This window comes from Eptatretus burgeri, chromosome 4 (assembly GCF_056783735.1).
Source record: "Eptatretus burgeri isolate ZD-2024b chromosome 4, Ebu_testis_v1, whole genome shotgun sequence".
Lineage (NCBI taxonomy): Eukaryota > Metazoa > Chordata > Myxini > Myxiniformes > Myxinidae > Eptatretus > Eptatretus burgeri.
The window spans coordinates 119,694,687-119,716,105 of record NC_140964.1 but is presented as its reverse complement, the minus strand read 5'-3'; the positions used below and the strand labels follow the sequence as shown (position 1 = coordinate 119,716,105).

At 42.3% G+C, this 21,419-nt stretch overlaps 2 protein-coding genes across 5 annotated transcripts in view; both read left to right on the top strand.

Annotated features, from left to right (window-relative positions):
• Positions 1–9,144, top strand: part of LOC147028987 (discoidin domain-containing receptor 2-like) — a 128,427-nt gene extending 119,283 nt beyond the window's left edge. For all 3 annotated transcript variants that reach the window (XM_085879886.1, XM_085879885.1, XM_085879887.1), the window contains exon 21: positions 7,995–9,144. In XM_085879886.1, coding sequence (XP_085736012.1) covers positions 7,995–8,132 — 138 coding nt within the window. In that variant the 3' untranslated portion in view covers positions 8,133–9,144. The remainder of the gene's footprint in view (positions 1–7,994) is intronic.
• A 3,869-nt stretch (positions 9,145–13,013) lies between these two features.
• Positions 13,014–21,419, top strand: part of LOC147028984 (solute carrier family 2, facilitated glucose transporter member 1-like) — a 180,269-nt gene continuing 171,863 nt past the window's right edge. The window contains exon 1 of one of the 2 annotated variants that reach the window (XM_085879884.1): positions 13,014–13,151. In XM_085879884.1, coding sequence (XP_085736010.1) covers positions 13,134–13,151 — 18 coding nt within the window. In that variant the 5' untranslated portion in view covers positions 13,014–13,133. Of the gene's footprint in view, positions 13,152–16,888; positions 17,155–21,419 lie in introns of those variants that run through there. The other variant, XM_085879882.1, reaches the window with a different exon arrangement.

Genomic DNA, 21,419 nt, shown 5'->3' with positions numbered 1-21,419 from the left:
ACGGGTCTGCCAAGTGCTGAAGTGTGTCGCACGGAAGAATCATCTGTCGTTGGTTGCAACACTCACTCCCGAGTTCCAAGCAGACTCTGGAAGCAACATCAGCACAAGCACTGTTCATCAAGAATGAAATGGGTTTCCATGGCTGAGCAGCTGCACACAAGCCTAAGATCACCATGTGCAAGCCAAGCGTCGCCTGAAGTGGTGTAAAGCTCATCACCGTTGGTCTCTGGAGCAGTGGAAACACGTTCTCTGGAGTGATGGATCACGCTTCACCATCTGGCAGTCCGCCGGATGAATCTGGGTTTAGCAGATGCCAGGAGAGCGCTACCTGCCCGAATACACAGTGCCAACTGTAAAGTTTGGTGGCGAAGGAATAGTGGTCTGGGGCTGTTTTTCATGGTTCGGGCTGGGCCCCTTAGTTCCATTGAAGGGAAATCTTAATGCTCCAGCATAAAATGACATTCTAGACGATTCTGTGCTTCCAACTTTGTGGTAACAGTTTGGGGAAGGCCCTTTCCTGTTTCAGCATGACAATGCCCCCGTGCACAAAGCAAGGTCCCTATAGAAATGGTTTGTCGAGATTGGTGTGGAAGAACTTGACTGGCCTGCACAGAGCCCTCACCTCAACCCCATCAAACACCTTTGGGATGACTTGGAATGCCAACTGCGAGCCAGACCTAATCGTGCAAAATCAGTGCCCGACTCACAAATGCTCTTATGGTTGAATGGAAGCAAATATCCACAGCAATGTTCCAACATCTTGTGAAAAGCCTTCCCAGAAGGCTGGAGGCTGATATAGCAGCAAAGGGGGAGGGGGGAACCAACTCCATATTAATGCCCATGATTTTGGAATGTGATGTTGGATGAGCAGGTGTCCATATACTTTTGGCCATATCGTGTAAATGCAGAGCACAATATAATGCATCATAATGCAGTAATGGTAGAATTATTTTCAACCAAAAGCCAGATGAAGTCTGGTTACAAGCTTAGGTGGAGAGGGGGAGGGTATATCATGGAATGTGATCGGCTTTTATAACTTTGTGTTGTGCATCAGTGAAAAGACATCTGCCATGGAAGGTGTTCAACTCAGAGCTACGAGATTGACTCCAAAGTTCGATAGGCTATGCTATGACCCTGATGAGGACTATATTAGATAAGGAGACAGTTAAAAAGTGGACCATATAAAATGTTTTTTGCATGCAAAGTTTAAAGCTCATGGAAGAGCTAGAAAACAGAATGTGAAAGAACAGAACACAGTGGGGAAACACACCAACAATGAGGTTGAGGGAAACAACCGAGCAACACTTGGAGGATCAATGGGTGAGGGGAAGTTTAAGAACAAGGAAAGATGGAGGAGGACACAGGAGGTGAAGCAGCTGGATACAAGCTCAAATGTAGCAAGAAAGGTGCAGAAAGAAAAGGAAGGGAAACTAGGGATGAAATGGCAATTATGGAGCAAAAAATATGAAGGTGATTGGTGGGAAGGGTAGAAAACATAATAACTTGGAAAAGATGGGGTGGGCTTGGAGAGGGTTAATGAGGATAGACACAATCATGGTTATGCATGATGACCTGGGGAGTAGGCGAATAGCCATCTTGATTACTTGGAGGGAAGAATGAGATTGAAGTGACTGGGGAAGTTAGTTCCACCGGCAAGAGAAAAGAAGAACAAACTGGTGGAAGTGAGCAGTGAGCCTGGATTTGGGAGTTTCAGCAGAAGGGGGGTGTTGGCAGACTGCATGCACCCTGCGGAAACCTGGAGGAGAAAGAGCAGAGGGTGCAAGACCAGAAAGAAGCTGGTAGGAGACAGAGAGGCAACCAATCTGTCTGCAATGCAGGAGTAACAGGTCCAGAGATTCAGCTTCATCTTCAGATATTCCAATAATTTTGAGGGCCTTTCTCTCCACAGCTTCAATATCTGTAAGGTGTGAGATAGGGGTGTTGGACCAAAGGGGAAAGTAGTACTCCATCAAGCTGCAGATGAACCATTGTATGTTGTTGGATGTTCAGATTTTCCATTGAAATATTTGACATGACAGGGGATAGTTAGTAGGTGGCAGGCTGTGGAAGCCAACTTTGATATGTGGCTTTCCTAAGATAGATTGTGGCTTATGGTGAGGCTCAAACATTTGTTGGACTGAACTTCTTCGAGGTTTGTTTCTCAACAATGTAAATGGAAGGGTTCGCCAGATTCTCCTTTCGACGAGACAGAATGAAAATGTGAAATTTGTTTGAGTTGAAAGACATATTCTTAGTGTTGGACCAGCTCCTGATTCTGCCAAGGTCTGCAGAGGGGGGAAGAGGCTGATGCCTGCCTTTCTGAAAGGTGGGGCATCCTATTCAGTGGGTGGAATTGTCATTACAGAAAATCAGAAAGATCATTGATGAAAATGAGGAAGAGGACTGCCCCAAAGACTCCTACTTTGGGGCACTCTAGTCTTGACAGGGAGAGGAGATTAGGGGATTCCAATGAGAGCCAAATGTTGGCTACGAGAGTAGAGGAAGTCATTAAGCCATGTGTGGAGTTGGCCTTGGAAGCCATCAGCAGAGTATTGGGGGAGCAATGCAAGGTGACGGATTGTATTAAATGCTTGAAATATTTTGAGAGAGACAGCCCTGATGTCGCCGCTGACATTGACGGCCTCCATTGATTGTTGGGAGAGTAGAAGCAGCATGCGTAAGGTAGAGTGACCTGATCTGAATCTAAATTGATGATCTGACATCAGGACATTGAAAAAAAGGAAAGATTTGATGTCAAGTGTGATGATGGATTCTGTCTTTGCTGATGATTGGAAGCAAGCGGATATATCTATAGTGAAGGGGATCGGTTTTTGCACCTTGTTTATGTAATGCAGTGATGTTAGCCGACTTCCAAGCAGATGAAGATGATAGGGTGAACAGAACAGAACGATGATGTGCAAGAGCAGCAGAGCAGGTTTTAACGACACACGAGCTGATGCTATCCTGTGTAGTTGCAAAATCAGTCGAGAAATCAGAGTGGAGGCCAGAAACTTCTTCACCTTCTCAGAATCACTCACACACTCACTATGTCTCTCCGAAAGGACCACCTGGAACCACCCCCCCCACCCATCTAATTTCTCAATAATCCTCTTGAAGAAGTCCTGTCATTCAATCTTTTGAGCCTCACTCTCTGCCATGATCTTTCCTGGGAAAGCCACATTTCCAAGCTGGCCTCCAAAGCCAGTCACCGACTAGGCATCCTCCGTGGTGCAAAGTCCTTCCTTGGCACACCTGAGCTCCGGACCATGTACAAAGCTTTCATCCACAGCCTGATGGAGTACTGCTCTCCCCGCTGGGCTGGTGCACCTGCTTCACACCTTGCTCGGCTTCACATGTTAGTCATCACCCATTCCAGAAGGAAGAATTTGCCAACAGATTGAGTCAGTCCAATGGAGTCACAGAAGTCCTTTGCTTCTTTGCTGAAGTCCTTAGCTGAAGTGCCATGACTGCTGAGGTGGAGAGGGGGAGGGTATATCATGTCCTGATACCAACAGCAACAGCAAAAGAGGTACCAACAGCAAGCTAATTAGCAGGGTGACAATTGAAATCATCACGTATGAGGAACAGTGATTTAGGACGAGTGGTTAAAAGTTGGCCCCTCTTGGCTCTGAGAGAGATTTAAATGGAGTCATCACTTTTAGGACAGGACAACACAGACAAATAAGAGATAGGAGCAGAAGGGACGTCACAGCCAAAGGTACTCCTGGGGCTTGGGAGGTGTGAGAGCTGTAGACGGATAGTGAGCAATGGAGTTGTTGATGTAAAATGCAACTTTACATGAGGACAGTGTTTAGGCCTATCAAACCAGAGGAGACTGAGATCAGGCCAGGGAGAGACGGGGGAAGATGGGTGGAGGCAGGGGTAAGGGGAAGGTGGGGGAAGGAGGAATATGAGGGAAAGAGGAGTGCAGTCGATGTAGTCGACATAGAATTCAGAAGGCATTTTATAAGGTACCACATATGAGGATGTTCGCTAAGGTGAGGGCTTGTGGAGTGGCTGGTCAGGTAATTAACTGGATTGGAAACTGACTTAGTTATAGGAAGCAAAAAGTGGCTGTGAGTCGGAGATTGTCTGGCTTGGAAGATGCAAGTTGTGGGGTACCTCAGGGATCAGAATAAGATCATTGTTATTCATAATTTACATAATTGATTTGGATATTGGGGTTCAGGGTCAGCTTTGGAAAGTTGCAGATGACACTTTTTGGAGGTAAAGGCCCGGTCACACCTTGACGTTTTAGCCAGCAATGGCAGCGTATTAAAATGTATGTAAAACGCTGGCTTACGTTGAACTTTTGATTTTTTTTTTAAAGATTCGGACGTATTCATAACGACTTGGTCTTATGCATAACGTATTAGTAACGGACACAGAACGTTTCGTTGTGTTATAGATAACTTATACCAACGAATGCTGAACCTGTTGTCGGCCTTCACAACCTATGCCCAACGATAGTCTAACTTATGCATAGCGCGCTGCACGCATCGCTGCACGCATCGCCGCGTAGCCTATTAAAAGGCTGCCGCACAACGATTCAAATCATAACCGCCGCTGAAATGGAAGTGTCAACATCGCAGTCACACCTTGGCGATCTTGCCAGCATATGCCGACCTCTGAAAAATGCGTCTAAAACGCTGGCGCACATCGAATACGGTATGGGTAAGTTTGGTATGTGTGAATAGAACGCTAAAGTACGCTATCATACATCGTATTAAATGGAGTACGTCTTGTAATTTTGAACATGTTGAAAATTTTACGACGTACTTGCCGTATGACGCACGCTCCGCATGCGATGGGAATAAGTTGTACGCACGTTACGCGATCGGTGACACACATCAACACACGTTACTTGTAAGGTACTCATAAGTTGAAACACGTCAAGGTAATGGTTAGCATCAGTGTTCCAGATAAGACTCCCGTTTTTTTTTTTTTCTTCGGTATGACGGTGTTCAGTGTACAGTGCGGTTATGATTTAAATCGTTGAGCGGAAGCCTATTAATTATATTATATTATAACCGCACTAGAAATCGAAGTGTCAAAATCACCATCATACCGAAGGAAGGAAGAAAATAAATAAATAAATAAATAAAACCAGGGAATCTGGCACACTGACGCTAACCATTACCTTGATGTGTTTTGACTTATGAGCACCTTACAAGTAACGTGTGTCGATGTGTGTCACCGATCGCGTAACGTGAGTACAACACGTTACTCATAGGTTAGAAATAAGTTTCGGGTACGCTAAACATTACCTCGACGTGTTTCGACTTATGAGTAACTCACAAGTAACGTGTGTCACTGATCGCGTAACGTGAGTACAAAACGTTAATCATAGGTTAGAAATAAGTTTCGGGTACGCTAAACATTACCTCGACGTGTTTCGACTTATGAGTAACTTACAAGTAACGTGTGTCGACGTGCGTCAACGATCGCGTGACGTGCCTACAACTTATGGCCAGCGTTATGCGGAACTTGTGAGTCAGACGCTGGCATAAGTCTTAAAATTTCAAGCAAGGAAAATTTGAGGACAACCGAAAAGTACAACGTTTAAAGCCAGCGTACAACGACGTATGCCAGTGTTTTTCAGCGTGCTCTCAATGTTATCAAAACTTACCCATAACGTATTCGACGTGTACCAGCGTTTCAGACAAATTTTCCAAAAATCGGCATAAGCTGGCTAAAACGTCAAGGTGTGACTGGGCCTTAAGGTAGATAGCAGCGAGAGGGTGATCAGATTCATGAAAGTCTAGATATGTATTTAATAGATAGGGCAGAAGATTGGCAGATACAGTTGAAGAAAAGAAATGTATGGTACTGGGAATGGGTAAAAATAATGACAAGCCGGTAGGCGACATGGGTCGTCGTTATATAATTGCATACTAGTCAAACAATTTTTGACGGATGGGCCTGAAATTTTTTGACAAAGAGGTTGATTATAGTGTGCATAAAAGCATGGAAGCCGATTTTTGAGTTCCGAAAATTTTTTTTCGGATTTTTTCAAAAATTTCAAAGTCCCGTTGCTAGGCAAGGGTGGCGACCATAGCAATGGTGCTCAAAAGCATACAACTAGATCCTGGTATGAACCTACTAGTCAAGTTTCATCAAAATCGGTCGACTCCTCTGGCCTCCAGAGCTGTCCATTACATACAAACAGACAGACATACAGATGGAAAACCTGAGAAAAACGGTAGTCTAGCGACCACCCAAAAATAGAGATTACATGATGAAAGGGGCAGTATTTGAGTGTCACACAGGAGGAGGGTCTGGGGGTGGTAGTAGATATGGGGGGTGTACAGGTAAGATAGTGCCAGGCAGCTTTAGTTGAAACTAACAGGGATTTAGGTTGTACTCTTAGGGCGATAAATTATAAATCAAATGAGATTGTGTTCACACTGTATATGGATTCAGTGAATCCTCATTGAGAATATTGTGTATAGTTTTGGTCACGACATCGAAGGAAGGAAATAGTTACCATATAGACTCTATATAGAGGGTACCGCATCAAGCTACTACATTGATTCCAGGGCCAGATAGACCAAGCTATGATGAATATTTGGAGGAGACAGTACTTTCTTTATACATTGGAAAGGAGATGGTTCCAATGGGATCTGATAGAGATTTAAAAAAAAAAAAATAATAATAATAATAAAGGGTGTGGACAAGATAGGTGTGGTGGAGTTTTTCAACAGAGTAGACAGTGTTGGACAAGGGGCCCTAGTTTGAAGATGAAAAAGATGAGAGTTAGGACATTTTTAAGGCAGGGGTCTTTCAGTCGAAGAGTGGTTAAAGCATGGAATGGTCTCCATGGAAAGGTAGTGGGAGCAGAACAAGTAGATAAGTTTAAATGGGAATTGGATAGGTCCCTAGACGCATTGGAGATGGAAGAGTATGGGGATATTGGCTTGTGTGCATGGTAGGAAGCTTGTATGTGGAGGAGTGATGATACTGGGGTTGGTGCAGCGCAGGCATGATGGGCCGAATGGCCGCCTCTTGCGCTTAAGTTCAAATCCTTGTGTATGAGTTAATTTTTTTCATTTTATTTTTTTTTTAAGTGAGGAGGTGGAATAAGAGAAAGTTGAAGTTGAATTACAAAGTGTGCCTTCAATTATAACATTCCACCAAACATATTGTGTGCTGCACTTATTCAATTAAATTCACATGAATATTTTATGACACTTTATGGTACAATATACATTTTAAAATGAACTTTTGTTCTGTGCAGTCAATAAAGACCTCTACAATTGTGTTAAGCTTCATGAAGAATGATCATCATTTTGTACAGCATACGTTTTGCTTCAACAACAAGAAGAAAAATTGATGAGAATTTCCCACCTTCCAACTGCTTTGCTTTCCAATTGAACAAGTTGCACGTAGAAGCCTTTTTTTTAAAAAAATCTTAGAATCTGAATTAATCATATAATCTTGAACAGTAAGGGAATTCAAGTGGAATAGATATGAAAGCACCGAAAATCCATGGCAGAACCATAATTTTTGGGCAATCGAGCAATTCCTGCCTAAATATATATATATATATATATATATATATATGTATGTATATATGTATATATATGTATATATGTATATATATATGTATGTATATATGTATATGTATGTATATATGTATATGTATGTATATATGTATATGTATGTATATATGTATATGTATGTATATATGTATATATATATATATATATGTATGTATATGTATATATATGTATATGTATATGTATATGTATATGTATATATATATATATATATATATCAGTGTTTTACGGCTTTTGTTTTTTGATTGTATTATGTGCATAGCAGTCTCGGCGAGAGTTTCTACTGTGATTCATCATACAGCTCCACGTTTTAACCTTGTGCTGAAAAATCACTCAATACATTGAAATAGATTGAGTTAGCTGAATTTCTACTTTACTTCCAATATACTCTTATCAAATCTCTCCAATCTTGCGCTGCTCTTTTTCCTACCATAGGAACTGTTGCCTTGTCCAGTCACTTGGCTTCCTGCACTCTGCTCCCTCATGTTGAGTTGCTGGAAGAGAGAACCCACACAGCGGCCATTGTTTCCTCAAATTATTAATTGCCTTGAGGACCAACTTGTCGTCGAGTAATGATGATATATGTGAGGACAAAGTTGAGGATTGAGTAACATCTTGCATTCCATCCTGGCAAATATAAAAGTTTCGAATTGGTATTGCTTGCAAATATCTATGCTATTGAACTGTTATGAACAATGTAAGATGAGACATCTTCTTCCGTATGCAGCACATGGCTGTGTGGTGGCATCATTGGTTTGAGGGCACGGTTGTGTCGCTCATGCCCTCTGTAGGTTGACAGGAATTTGGAATTTGTTCAGTGTCGGCAACAGCTCGCCTCTCTTCAGGAAGGACACCGTGCGGTCTTTAACATCCACCAACTTATGCCGTAAAACAGGATGCCAGTGTAACATCCATCCAAGAGACAGAACACACATTGATGAATCGCTCTGCCTGTGAAACACCGGGATGACAGTTTATAGCTGTGTTAGGATTCAAACCCAGGCTAGACAGCTTAGAGGTGAGTGTGTGTACCTCTCGGCCATCCTGTCAGTCCAGATGAGACATGAGAGGACATGTGAATGAGATGTGGAAGAAATATGGATGTTTTTAAACGTCGCATTTTTTTTGCAAAAAAATAATTTGAATTTCATTGTCAGAACAAGGTATATGTGGAGTATCATATTATGCAATCTCTTTAGAGTACTTCCATTTCCTTCATTTTCTGCCTTTCAGACTGTCCCCTTTACCCCAAAACAGACCAAATGTATTTCATTTTAATAATAATAATAATAATAAATGTTTATGGTTTGAATTTTATTCCTCATTTGTCCCATTATTGTATTTCAAACTTTTGGCCACCGACTGTACTACATGTGTATTGTATTAGAAGTACAATGTAATGTTGTAGGATAAAAGAATGGTGAGAATTTTAACAAGCATTTTGGTTAAACTCGTTAAAAAAATTAATTATTGAGTTACTGTGATTACCTCCACCACCAAAGGGAGATGGAGGTTGTTTTCACCCCTCTGTCTGTTTTTTGTTACTTGCAAAAATGAGGATTTTTCAAATATATTGGTCAGTTGATTTTGTTTGTCTCTGTTGGGTCGTTGAAATAGGTGACCCTTATTGTCAGTAATTCTGTCTGTTTGTTTGGATGTTTGTTCGTTTGTCATCAGCATAATTGTTAGTAAACGTGGGCGGATTTTGACCAAACTCGGGTGGTAGGTACATCTTTTGACCTAGTGCTTTGGAAATTGTGATGGTTGCTAGGGATGCTTTGGTTCCCTAGCAACAACCGAAAAACCTTCAAAATCGGTACCGTTCACGCGAAATCAATTCCGAAAGCCATTATCCCACGGAGGGTTATGAAATTTGGCACAAATGATCTACAGGTGATGCTCTATCAAATATATTCCGGTTTTTGTGATATATGGAATACTTTACCCACAGCGCCCCCCTAAAATTGGGGTATGTGCGAAAATTGGTGAAAATTGAAGACCCCCGAGCGACCAGGTGAGTGCATCGATACGAATGAAACTTTGCAAGTTCATGGTACTCAATGAGTACTACAACTTTGCCTCATGGCATATTGACCGATTTCGCTTAGGTCAGGGGTCAAAGGTCAATTAGTGAAAAAATCGATAATGTGCGAGAGCTGGTGGTGCCTTCGCGCCAAATGCTACTCCTCCTAGGGTTATGGTCAGATGGTCATGAAAATTCATACTAATCGTCTGGAATACATTGTGCACAAACTATCGAGTCGGATTTTCGATTTAGATCTTTGTTCACCCACAGCACCCCCTCGAACTTTGGGGATTTCCGATTTCAAACCGCATTTTCGATACTTTTCATTCAAATGGATACCGAGTAGTTATCAGTTGCTGGAACTGGATGAGATTTGAAATGCATAATCTTAAGGTGATTCCCTATCCGCTATATGACATCCATTTTGCTCTCTATCTTATAGTTTCCATGCTCGGCGACCCATCCACGCCTGCCGGCTTGTTACTTACGAAATCTTTAGATTTCGTAAGTATATTGATGACTTCCGTACTCTGTTTGTGTGCTTGTGTGTTTGTGTGTTTGTTTGTAGGCACTATAATTCGAGAACAGAAGAAGCTACCAATCTCAAATTACACCACGTGATTCAGGAGGGTGATAGCTAGCGCTGATTAGATTTTGGTCAAAATCGGTCAAAAGTCAAGGTCACAGTGAGGTCAAATGTTCGATTTTTGATGGTTTGGTACAGAATCATCGTAGAAACTTCTGGTTTGCGTCGCTACCTTCTCGAGAGACAGCTTTTATTAGACAAGGTCAGAGGTCAAGTTGACGATTTCGTAAGTACCAGTCTCTGACTGCTTGTTACTTATGAAATCTAAAGGTTTCGTAAGTATATTGATGACGTCCGTCCTCTGTTTGTGTGTTTAATGTGTGTGTGTGTGTGTGTGTGTGTGTGTGTGTGTGTGTGTGTGTGTGTTGTTTGGAGGCACGATAACTCGAGAACAGAAGAAGCTACCAATGTCAAATTACCCCACGTGATTCAGGAGGCTGATGTCTAGTGCTGCTTAGATTTTGCTCAAAATCGGTCAAAGGTCAAGGTCACGGTGAGGTCAAATATTCGATTTTTGATGGTTTGGTACAGATAACTCGAGAACTGAAGAAGCTACCAATGTCAAATTACATCACGTGATTCAGGAAGGAGATAGCTAGTGCTGATTAGATTTTGGTCAAAATCGGTCAAAAGGTCAAGGTCACAGTGAGGTCAAACATCCAAAAAATAATAACTCGAGAACGGAAGAAGCTACCAATGCCAAATTACACCACGTGATTCAGGAGGGTGGTGGCTAGCGCTGATTAGATTTTGGTCAAAATCGGTCAAAGGTCAAGGTCACAGTGAGGTCAAACATTCGATTTATGATGGTTTGGTACAGAGTCATCGTAGAAACTTCTGGCTTGCAACGCTACCTTCTCTAGAGACAGCTTTTATTAGACAAGGTCAGAGGTCAAGTTGACTATTTCGTAAGTACCAGTCTATGACTGCTTGTTTGTTTGTAGGCACGATAACTCGAGAACGGAAGAAGCTACCAATGTCAAATTACACCACGTGATTCAGGAGGGTGATGGCTAGTGCTGATTAGATTTTGGTCAAAATCGCTCAAAGGTCAAGGTCACGGTGAGGTCAAACATCCAAAACATTCGATTTTTGATGGTTTGGTACAGAATTATTGTAGAAAATTGTGGTTTGCGTCGCGACCTTCTCTGGAGACGGCTTTTATTAGACAAGGTCAGAGGTCAAGTTTACGATTTCGTAAGTACCAGTCTATGACTGCTTGTTTATATGTTTGTCTGTTTGTGAACAAAATATCTCAAAAAGTTGTGGACGAATCGGCCGAAATTTGGTGGAGACATTCCATATGTGATACGGACAAAATGATTACATTTTGGTGAAGATCCGAATCCTGATCTGGATACGAGAATTTTAAAGTGATTTTTCACCATTGAGAGATTGTCCAAAAACAACATGTAGCAGGATTTCTGACAAAGTTGTGGACGGATTTGGACGAAACTTGGTAGGCAGGTTGGGTACGTAACAAAGAAGGATTGTTTCGATTTTAGTTAAGATTCGAATCCGGTGATTTTCAGTGATTCTTCACCATTTGAATGATCAGGCTAAAACGATGTAAAGTACAATGTCTCAAAAAATTATGGATGGATTCGGATGAAACTTAGTGGAGGAGTTGGTTCGGTGGCAATAACAAGTCTATTAAATTTTAGTTCAGGTCCAAATCCAGATCCGGCCGATCGGTGGGATACAAAACATAACCTGTTCAGCCTGGGCAGTGCCCTTCTAGTTGTAATACGCATTACATTCTGCAAAATATTTCAACGGAATGGCCAAAAACGTTCCAGAAACACAATCTGGAAGTTAACAAAAAATAGACATGGATGATGAATCCATCCATTCAATGTTTATGCAAATCCTATCATTGGAAAAATAGAAGTATTTTCAATACAGGGTGTCTCAATAAAATGTATCTAGACTTTTAATACATCGAAAACTATCTAACATGCAATTCATTCCATCACATGCTAAGGTAATCTGTTCGGTATTAAGAACACTCAACATCGTTCCTCTCTGCTATTTCATTAACTTTTTCTGGAATATTAAAGTCTGTGTGAATTTTCTTGAGACGCTCTGTATTTTACAACTAAGTAATAAAACAAAAGTGAAATTATTGACGTGGAGGAGAATATGACATCCTTCTCCATCAAGCAGCAAGGCACCGGGCCAAGCAACAGCCTCACTTGGCCATTTCTCATTGCATTCCTTATGTGAACTTGTTTGGTTAATGGAACAGCAAAAGCTCAGAGGTTTGGCTCAGGTTTTGTACCAGTCAAAACAAGGTGTGAAGACTCATTGTATTGTGTTTTGGTTTTTACCACCATGCTGTGTCTCTCCACTGTGGAAAGCACTTTATGCCTTCAGATCTGTTTGTTGCACAGATAGCAAAAGCAAGAAAGCTGAACAATGAAGGAATGAGGCTTCATAATATGAAAGAGTGGCAGAGGGAAAAATGCAGACACGGTTACTGATAGACGAGCACACTCATATTGGGGTTGAGACCATAAGAGTTCATAGGAGATACCATGACATGGTTGCGAAGGATTTGAGTGAGCAGCGGGATTATTCCACTGGGAAGTTGATTCTACAGGTAGGAAAATGACAAAGCAGTACATCTGGGAGAGTGGGCTGTTAGCCTGAACAGTCGGTTCACAGGAAGGGGATTCATTTACAATTCCATGTGACCTGTTGGGGCCAGTGAGGGGGTGAATGGATGACAGAGAATGTAGAGCAAGAGCAGATGTTTGAACTGTTTCCAGAGCTGTTGGAAAATTTGGGTATTTTTGGAAGCAATTTTTTTTTGGGGGGGGGGACAGCAGGTTGCTTAGTTTGTAATGTACTCGCCATTGAGCTGTCGAGATTGGATTTGGAACCCGACAGGGTAAATCGCAATGAAAATTTGTCGTTCTGATGTTGTGTCGACAGAAGGTACTGTATCGCTGAGTGCTGTATGCCAAACATCAGATGGGTGAGTAAAGCCGGTTGTTCATTCTGCATTTATTCACAGCCAGTTGTCCAGTTTGCATAATATGGAAAAGCATTCTGTATGAAGTTTTCTCATCTTTTCAAGTGCATTTAGGTTCACAAAGATTCCACATTATGGATTGAAAACAATTGGGTACTATTTAACAGTATCTTGGCCAAATTCCCTCCGTGCGAGCGTGCGTGTACACACGTATACACACACGTTTTTGGGTTGTGGGTGGATAAGCATCATTTGACTTGCATTGCACTGCACTGCTCTGGCTGTACATGGATAACTCTATAACATTCGACCTAACTTTGTATGAATAATGACGACCTGTATCCTTGTAGGTGCAGAGCACTTGCATTTCTCTATGTTCTCCATATGCAGGATAAATCAGTCACATGCATCGACATGTAGATCGAGCATGACCTCTTTGAGAACATGTGTAATGCTGGAATTTCAAAACAAGGTTCATATACGTATATTCTGAGGGGCATGGGTCCCGATCCTGACACCAGTGTGATGGACGTCAGCTCGGGATAACTCCAAGAGGACGACACGCCTTAAAAGACCATGATCATCAGTCACCCCAGAACTTCCCGTTGGATCGCACACCCAATGTCGTGTTACCATACAAAGAAGGCTGGAAACAGGCGAGTACCGTGCCGACGATCACACAACCGATCTTGATTATTGTAGTTGGCCAAGCGAGACCAATGGTTACGGAATCGTTTCTAGTGCTTATTAAGCCCAATTAGACCTGGTCAAAAACCTACCGCTGCCTTATGCCACCATCAGAACAGACCGGATAAGTGTGAGATAAATAATAAGATGGGGTCGTGTGTCATGCCCCTTCACAACTTGCACCAGCCAGGTTGAGCTAGCGCCGCCCAATGGTTCTGGCTGATGGTCTGACTTCCAAACGCGTCATGCTCCCCTCTCGGTCCCTCCTCAATGTCACCACCGCACTGCCCTCTCTGTGTGCTCTGCGATGGACCATCCATGGCGCGAACTTAATCAAAGGTTTTGGTGGGAAAATATGGAAGGCACAAGGTGAAGTGGGCTGGTGATGTTACCACCAACTCATCTGCCTCCTCCGCTCACATCCTCCCCTCTATCCTTAAGAGTTGCAGCTGCTGAAAGATCCTCCCCTCATACCTGTTAGGTGTGTTGGTGCTCCGACCTACGATAGCCTTTGGTGATTGGCTCTCGAGCTTTTGGCATGTTGTCTCCTCGAGATGATGGATCGAATCATCTGGCGCAGAGTTCCAGCCCTATGTTCTCAACAAACCGGTCTAAAGAGGTTTTGTGTAACGCTTGCAAAGAGGGTTGGAAACGGTGGGCTAAGCATCAGTACTGACTTTTCGTGGAGTGAGTGTATGTGATGCGCAATGTGGGATATGGATGGAGGAAAGTGCATAGAACAAGAATAGGACACATTGGATTTCTAACTGCACACTCGCAATGCATATCTGCCGACATGAAAACAGTACAGTATACTTAAAAGCTAAACAGAATATTAAGAAATAACTTGGTTGTGTGTGTGTGTGTGTGTTGGTGTCTTTTCTTCTCCCTCGGGTTCCAAAACCGCAACAATAACTGCAGCAGTGATTACTCGCATGTCCATCCAGTTTTATCGGATTGACTTCTGCTCTTCCTGGAAATGTAGTTGCCAGCATTGAGAGAAGAAAAAGCATTAGGATGTAAAAGATCCATATTGCTTGGGGTCAAAGCGTCAAGGGGGGGGAGGGGTGTCTCCCCTCTCACTGGGGGGGGGGGTAGAATGAGTGGGTGGGAAGGATGCATGGAGTGGACAAGATGGGTACAAAAGAACTCAGGAAGTTAAAACTGGAAATTTCGAAGGAGGTGGGCTTGCGGGTTGAGGCAGGGGTACAAAATTTAATGGTTATGGATTAAGGATGAGCTGAGATGGTGGTGAACAGCTGTCATGAAGACTTGGAGGGAAGAGTGAGATTGAAGAGAATGTGAAAGTTGATTCCATAGGCAAGGAAAAAGAGGAACAAATGAGTGGAGATGAGCACCTGTAGAAACATGGAGGTTGGGTGGGGGGGGGGGGGAGGACAAAGCAGAGGATGCAAGACCAGAAAGGAGGTGGTAGAAGACAGAGACCACCTACCTCTCTGCAATGGAGAAGTGATATACAAAGACTCAGTTTCATCACTGGCAATTCCAATAATCTTGAAGACCTTGGTTTCCATGACTTCACGCTGAGCGAGGTTTGAGGCAGTAGTGCCAGCCCAGAGGGGAGACCAGTACTCCATGAAGCTGTGGAGAAAAGCCTTGGAGGTGGATGGGAGTTCAGCTGTGCCAGGAAGGACTTTGTATGTTGACGCAGGTTTCCCATTTGGTGATTGGCTTTGAAGGCCAACTTTGAAATGTGGCTTACCCAGGAAATATCATGGCTGTAGTGAGTGGGACTGAGGACTTTGAGTGACCGAACTTCCACAAGAGGATTGTTACGAAAGTAGATGGGAGGGTTTTCCATATACTGTCCTTTTTGTGAAAGAGTGTGAGATGTCACAGGATTGAAAGACATATTCCAAGTGTTTAACAAGCTTGTGATTTTGTCAAGGTCTGAAGAGAGTGAAGAACCTGCAGCCTCCCTGTCTGAAGGATGAGGGATGTCATGGCAGAGGGTGGAGTCATCAGCAAATAGATAAAGAGGATTTTCCAGAGAGTCAGAGAGATCATTGATGAAGATCAGAAACAGGACTGGGCCCAAAATACCTCCTTGGGGTACTCCAGCCTTGACAGGGAGAGGGGATGAAAGTATTCAGTTGAGAGAGTGGTTGGCTACAAGAGTGGAGGAAGTCAGTAATGTATGTGTGGAGTTGGCCTTTGATGCCACAGGCAGAGAGCTTGGAGAGTAAAGCAGGATGCCAGACTGCATCAAAATCATGTGATATGTCCAGAGAGACGGTCCTGATCTCATGTCTGACATTGAGGACCTCCAGCTCCATCCTTTCTTGGGAGAGTCAGAGCAGTACGTCCAAAGTGGACGTAGTTGTTGTAAAATAGTCATTATGAAATAAAGTAGTACGTTTTATTCCATTACCCACTTCTCTTGTGGTTACTGTGGTGTTCACGAGTCCGAATCAGTTACGCAACAGGGATGATTCGAGATCGCCTCTATACCTGACAAGATTCACTTAAAAATCATAAATATGCATTATGTACTGTCTCTTCTAAATGAATCAACATCCAGCTCGAATTTGAACTGGCATCCTACATTTCAGCCAATGAGTCCCTTCACCCACACAGTCTGTTACACTGTAAGTAAATGTGGGGCAGACTGCCATATTTAACACAATATTTTAACAATCGAAAACTCACCACATTAATGGCTGATCTTTGGTATGCCCTGTCCAAAACTTTGATAAAATTTAATATGGAGGAATGCAGAGCACAGAAAGGTGGCATAAATGATCATAAGTTATTTAATGATAGTAAATGATCAGAAGTATCTTTGCAAAACTTTATCCGACTTCAGCTTTCATCATCAAGACAAGCAATAGTAATGAGGGCCCTGTATGAGCTGCTGATTGAGCACCCAACCAGAATGACCTCTGGTTACGTGCGACCAATGAAGCATGACAACTCCCCGGATAAAGTAACACAGAACGTGAAGCATGGCTGGAGGAGGGCTGTCGTCCATTGTCTGTTCAATTAGTCAAAGAAAACTCAGGAAGCGAACAACTCCTCTGGTCCATCATTGAAAGTCGGTGCAGAAGCGTGATCCTGCAAGTACTATTTGCGTATTTATTTCTTTGCTGTCCAACCCCAGGTAGATAGATTGTGAAGATGTGTGAATGAAACATACAATGCTTAATAGAAGCGTTATCTACAAATGAGCTACAATTGAGCCATCATCACGATGAGCTCTGGCTCTCAGCAAGCTTGGCGAGGCAAGATTGGACGAGGACGAAGATCTTGCCCAGAGGTCGTTCGATTGATGGATCCTCACCAAAAACAACCAGAAAGAGTAAGTGACCATATTAGGGAATTGTGTTTTCTTTGGGGTTTAAAATTTTTTTCAGCAATACATTATTTACAGCAATGAATGACATCATGCCTGGTGTTGGCTGAATGGTTAGGATGGTGGGTTTGGAATCTTGAGTTAAAATGAGGATCCCAAGTTCAAATCCCACTCGGCTGTTGAATTAATACCAGGTGGGGTTGACGCTGCTTGTCATCCTTCTGAGGTTGGCGAAATGAGTACCAGCTGGCTTGTGTTCTGTGTTGGAGTTGTGACCCATCCAGGATTGTGCCCAGTAGCTTAGGAGACTGCTTCAGCAGCACCAACGCTCTGCACAGAGGACGGTTCCAATGGATGGAATGGATGGATAGCTCTTGATTTTTCAAAGCAAATATTGATATTTTGCAAAACAAAAGCAAATCATTTTGTTTTTGAGATAAAACTCCATTTTGATCGAAGCATTGAAAAATATAAAGCCAAAGTATTCTGTTCTTTTGACATGACAGACTATGGTGAAACAGAGTAGAAAACCTTAATTTTGTATCAATCCAATGATGACTTCTTCGACAAGATTATCTTGCATGATCAATGATGCAATTTTTAACATATTCACTAAATGTTTAACAACCGATAGAGAAAGAAAAAAATCGTCATTATGGATTTGAATCATTTGATCCATGATTGTTTAGTCATCTGAGTGTTCTTTAAGGTGGTTGGGCTTATCCATTGCTAAAAAAAAGAGGCACAGCCAACAAATTGTACAAATCTCGACTCCGCCAATTTGAAACTCATGAAGGAGCAGACATAGCCCCAGGCCTGAACATGCACATATATATATATATATATATACACACACACACACACACACACACACACACACACACACACACACACACACACACACACACACACACACACACACACACACACACACACACACACACACACACACACACACACACACACACACACACACACACACACACACACACACACACTAAAAGGAAAAGCACGGTCCGTGAAGCCGTTCGTCTGTCTGTTAAGCTGTGTGACTATTTGTCCATTAATTACATACTGTTTGAATGTCAGTTGCACTCAAACTTCACAAACGTAGTCTATTAGTTGCGTACTATTGGAATGTACCTTTCGATGCTTTAGACTGTGGAGAGCCCTTCGACTGTTGAAGACCCTTTAAGAGCCCCAAGACCCTCAAGACCCCAAAAGTGCCTGAGGAAGCAAAACATCCAAAAGACCCGCTAAGACCCAAAGGTCCCCTGAGGACCCAAAAGACCCTGAAGACCCAAAAGACACAGAGTACCAAAAAGATCCCAAGACCCTTTTGACCTCTTCGACATTAACACCATTTAGACTCCTTACACCCTTCAGACAGATCAGACAGTTTCGACCATTGACCACTTAGACCACTTGGACCATCTTATATCACAAATGAAATTTCAAATAAATACAATATCACCAGTATTACAAATTAATTTGTACAAAATAAATGTTTGCATTATGATTGGTGTAAATCGTGACAACACAGCAAACCTGTGATGTCAATCTCTGCAACGACATGTGCCCAATCCACGCTAGTGTACTATAACAGTGAATTTGTACATTTTATTTGTTTGTTTGTTTATATATGCTTCAAAAACAAAAAATATAAAATTTACTGAACCAAATCCAACCAGATTTTGCATGTTGCCTAAAGGTACCACACCAAGTATGGTTTCTGTCAGGGTAGCATATCTGGGAGAGGGAGTTCAAGTGGGCAAAAACCCCATTTCTCTCCATGTAAATGTGTATTGTATACCGCCACCTGGTGGTATCCGGTGTTACAAATTATCTTCATATATAAAGAAAGTTGAAACAACTTCACAATATGTATCATGGTGATGTTGAAATCTGAATGATAACCATTCGAATTTTTCAAAATGTTTCAGTTCACTCATTTTAAGCGGAGGTTCAAACCATAGAACCCAACCTAACACTGAGATTCGCAGCGAAGCGGAAGTTATTTTTGCTCATTGCACATATAAAGGCCCGGTCACACCTTGACGTTTTAGCCAACGTATGCCGATTTTTGAATTTTTTTTCTAAAACGCTGGCACACGTTGAATACGTTATGGGTAAGTTTTGATAACATTGAGAGCACGCTGAAAAACACTGCCATACGTCGTTGTACGTTGGCTTTAAACGTTGTACTTTTTGGTTGTCCTCAAATTTTTTCATGCTTGAAATTTCACGACGTATGCCGGCGTATGACTCACACGTTCCGCTACGCTGGCCACAAGTTGTATGCACGGTCTGCGATCGTTGACAGACGTCAACACATGCTACTTGTAAGTTAATCATAAGTTGAGACACGCCGAGGTAATGTTTAGCGTACCCGAAACTTATTTCTAACCTATGATTAACGTGTTGTTGGCACGTTACGCGATCGTTGCCACACGTTGACAGACGTTACTTTTAAGTTACTCATCAGCTGAAAGACGTCGGTATAATGGATCGTCCTTGCGTCAGCGTCCACGGCCACGGCCAGGACACTTATTTGCAGCATTCTTCAAACTTTTCTTCGGCATGACGAGGATGTTCACACTTCGATGTCTAGCTTGGCTATGATTCCAATTGTCCATCGGCAGCGTCTATTTAAAATAGTCGAGTTTGAGCGTTTTAACACGTTCAGAAGAAACGCTTCAAATTTCAAAACCCCAGCGTCAAAAAACAAAGGTGAGTGACAGCAATTTAAATCGTTCATTGTAAACAATGAAAATAGCTGAGTGGTACCGTTTAAAAGTCGTTGAGTGTAAAAAAAATCCAATTGTTGAGCGCAAGCATCTACTTTCAATAGTGGAGATGCAGCCATTTAAATCGTTGAGTGGCAGCCTATGAATAGCAAACCCCACGTCACCGGCAAAGATAAACTGCCGCACGATATGGATAAGTTAGGCTATCGTTGGGCATAGTTTGTGAACGCCGGCTACACGATAATTATTCATTGGTATATCGTATCTATAAGTTATCGAAGCGCTCTATGCACATTATTAGTTCATTGTGCATTTGTCCAACCCGTTATGAATAGACCTAAATCGTGAAAACAAGCTATAGCTCATTGTTGAAAAAGCCCCATAAAAAATTAGCCGCGAAGAACTTCGAACAATGGTGAAAAGATGTCTCCTACCCGTGGTCACGCGGACGCAAGGACGATCCATCATAACCCACACCCTCCCCCTCACACTCACCTACTACTGCCAACATGAACAAACTAATACTAATACTAATACTAATACTAATACTGATACTAATACTGATACTGTTACTGCTGACATGGACATCGACTCAAAAAGGACTCGAAAACACTGTTGGGTTCCCCTTTTATGAGCAGCATTTTATATACCAATTCCCAAAACCGCTGGGAACACGTCTTTATATGGCAGTTGTAAGTTAGAAACACGTTAATTTTTTTTTTGTCGACCGGAAGACGTCATTGGAATACGTCTACATACGTCAATGTGTGTTGGGACTACGTAAGGAATTGGTTCAAAGCACGTCAAACATAAGTTAGAAATAAGTTTTGCGTAAAAAAGACATTACCGCGACGTGTTTTGACTTATGAGTAGCTTATAAGTAGCCTTTGTGGACGTGTGTAAGCGTCCGCATATCGTGTGTACAACTTATCCTCATCGCATGTGGAACGTGTGTCATACGCCGTGTACGTCGTAAAATTTTGAACATGTTAAAAATTTCTTGACGTACTCTACTTACTACGACGTATGATAGCGTACTTTAGCGTTGTACTCACGTATACCAAACTTACTCATACCGTATTTGACGTGCCCCAACTTTTTAGACACATTTTTCTTAGGTCGGCATACGCTGGCAAGATCGCCAAGGTGTGACCGCCATTTTGACACTTCCATTTCTACGGCAGTTATGATTCGAATCGTTGTGCGTCAGCCTTTTAATAGGCTACGTCACGACATCGTCGGCGATGCGTGCAACGCGCTATGCCTAAGTTAGACTATCGTTGGACATCGGTTGTGTAGGCCGACAACAGGTTCAGCATTCGTTGGTATAAGTTATCTATAACACAACGAAACGTTCTGTGTCTGTTACCAATGCGTTATACACAAGACCAAGTCGCTATGAATACGTCCGAGTCTTTAAAAAAAAAACATCAAAAGTTCAACGTAAGCCAGCGTTTTACATACATTTTAATACGTTGCCATCGCTGGCTAAAACGTCAAGGTGTGACCGGGCCTTAAGCAGCA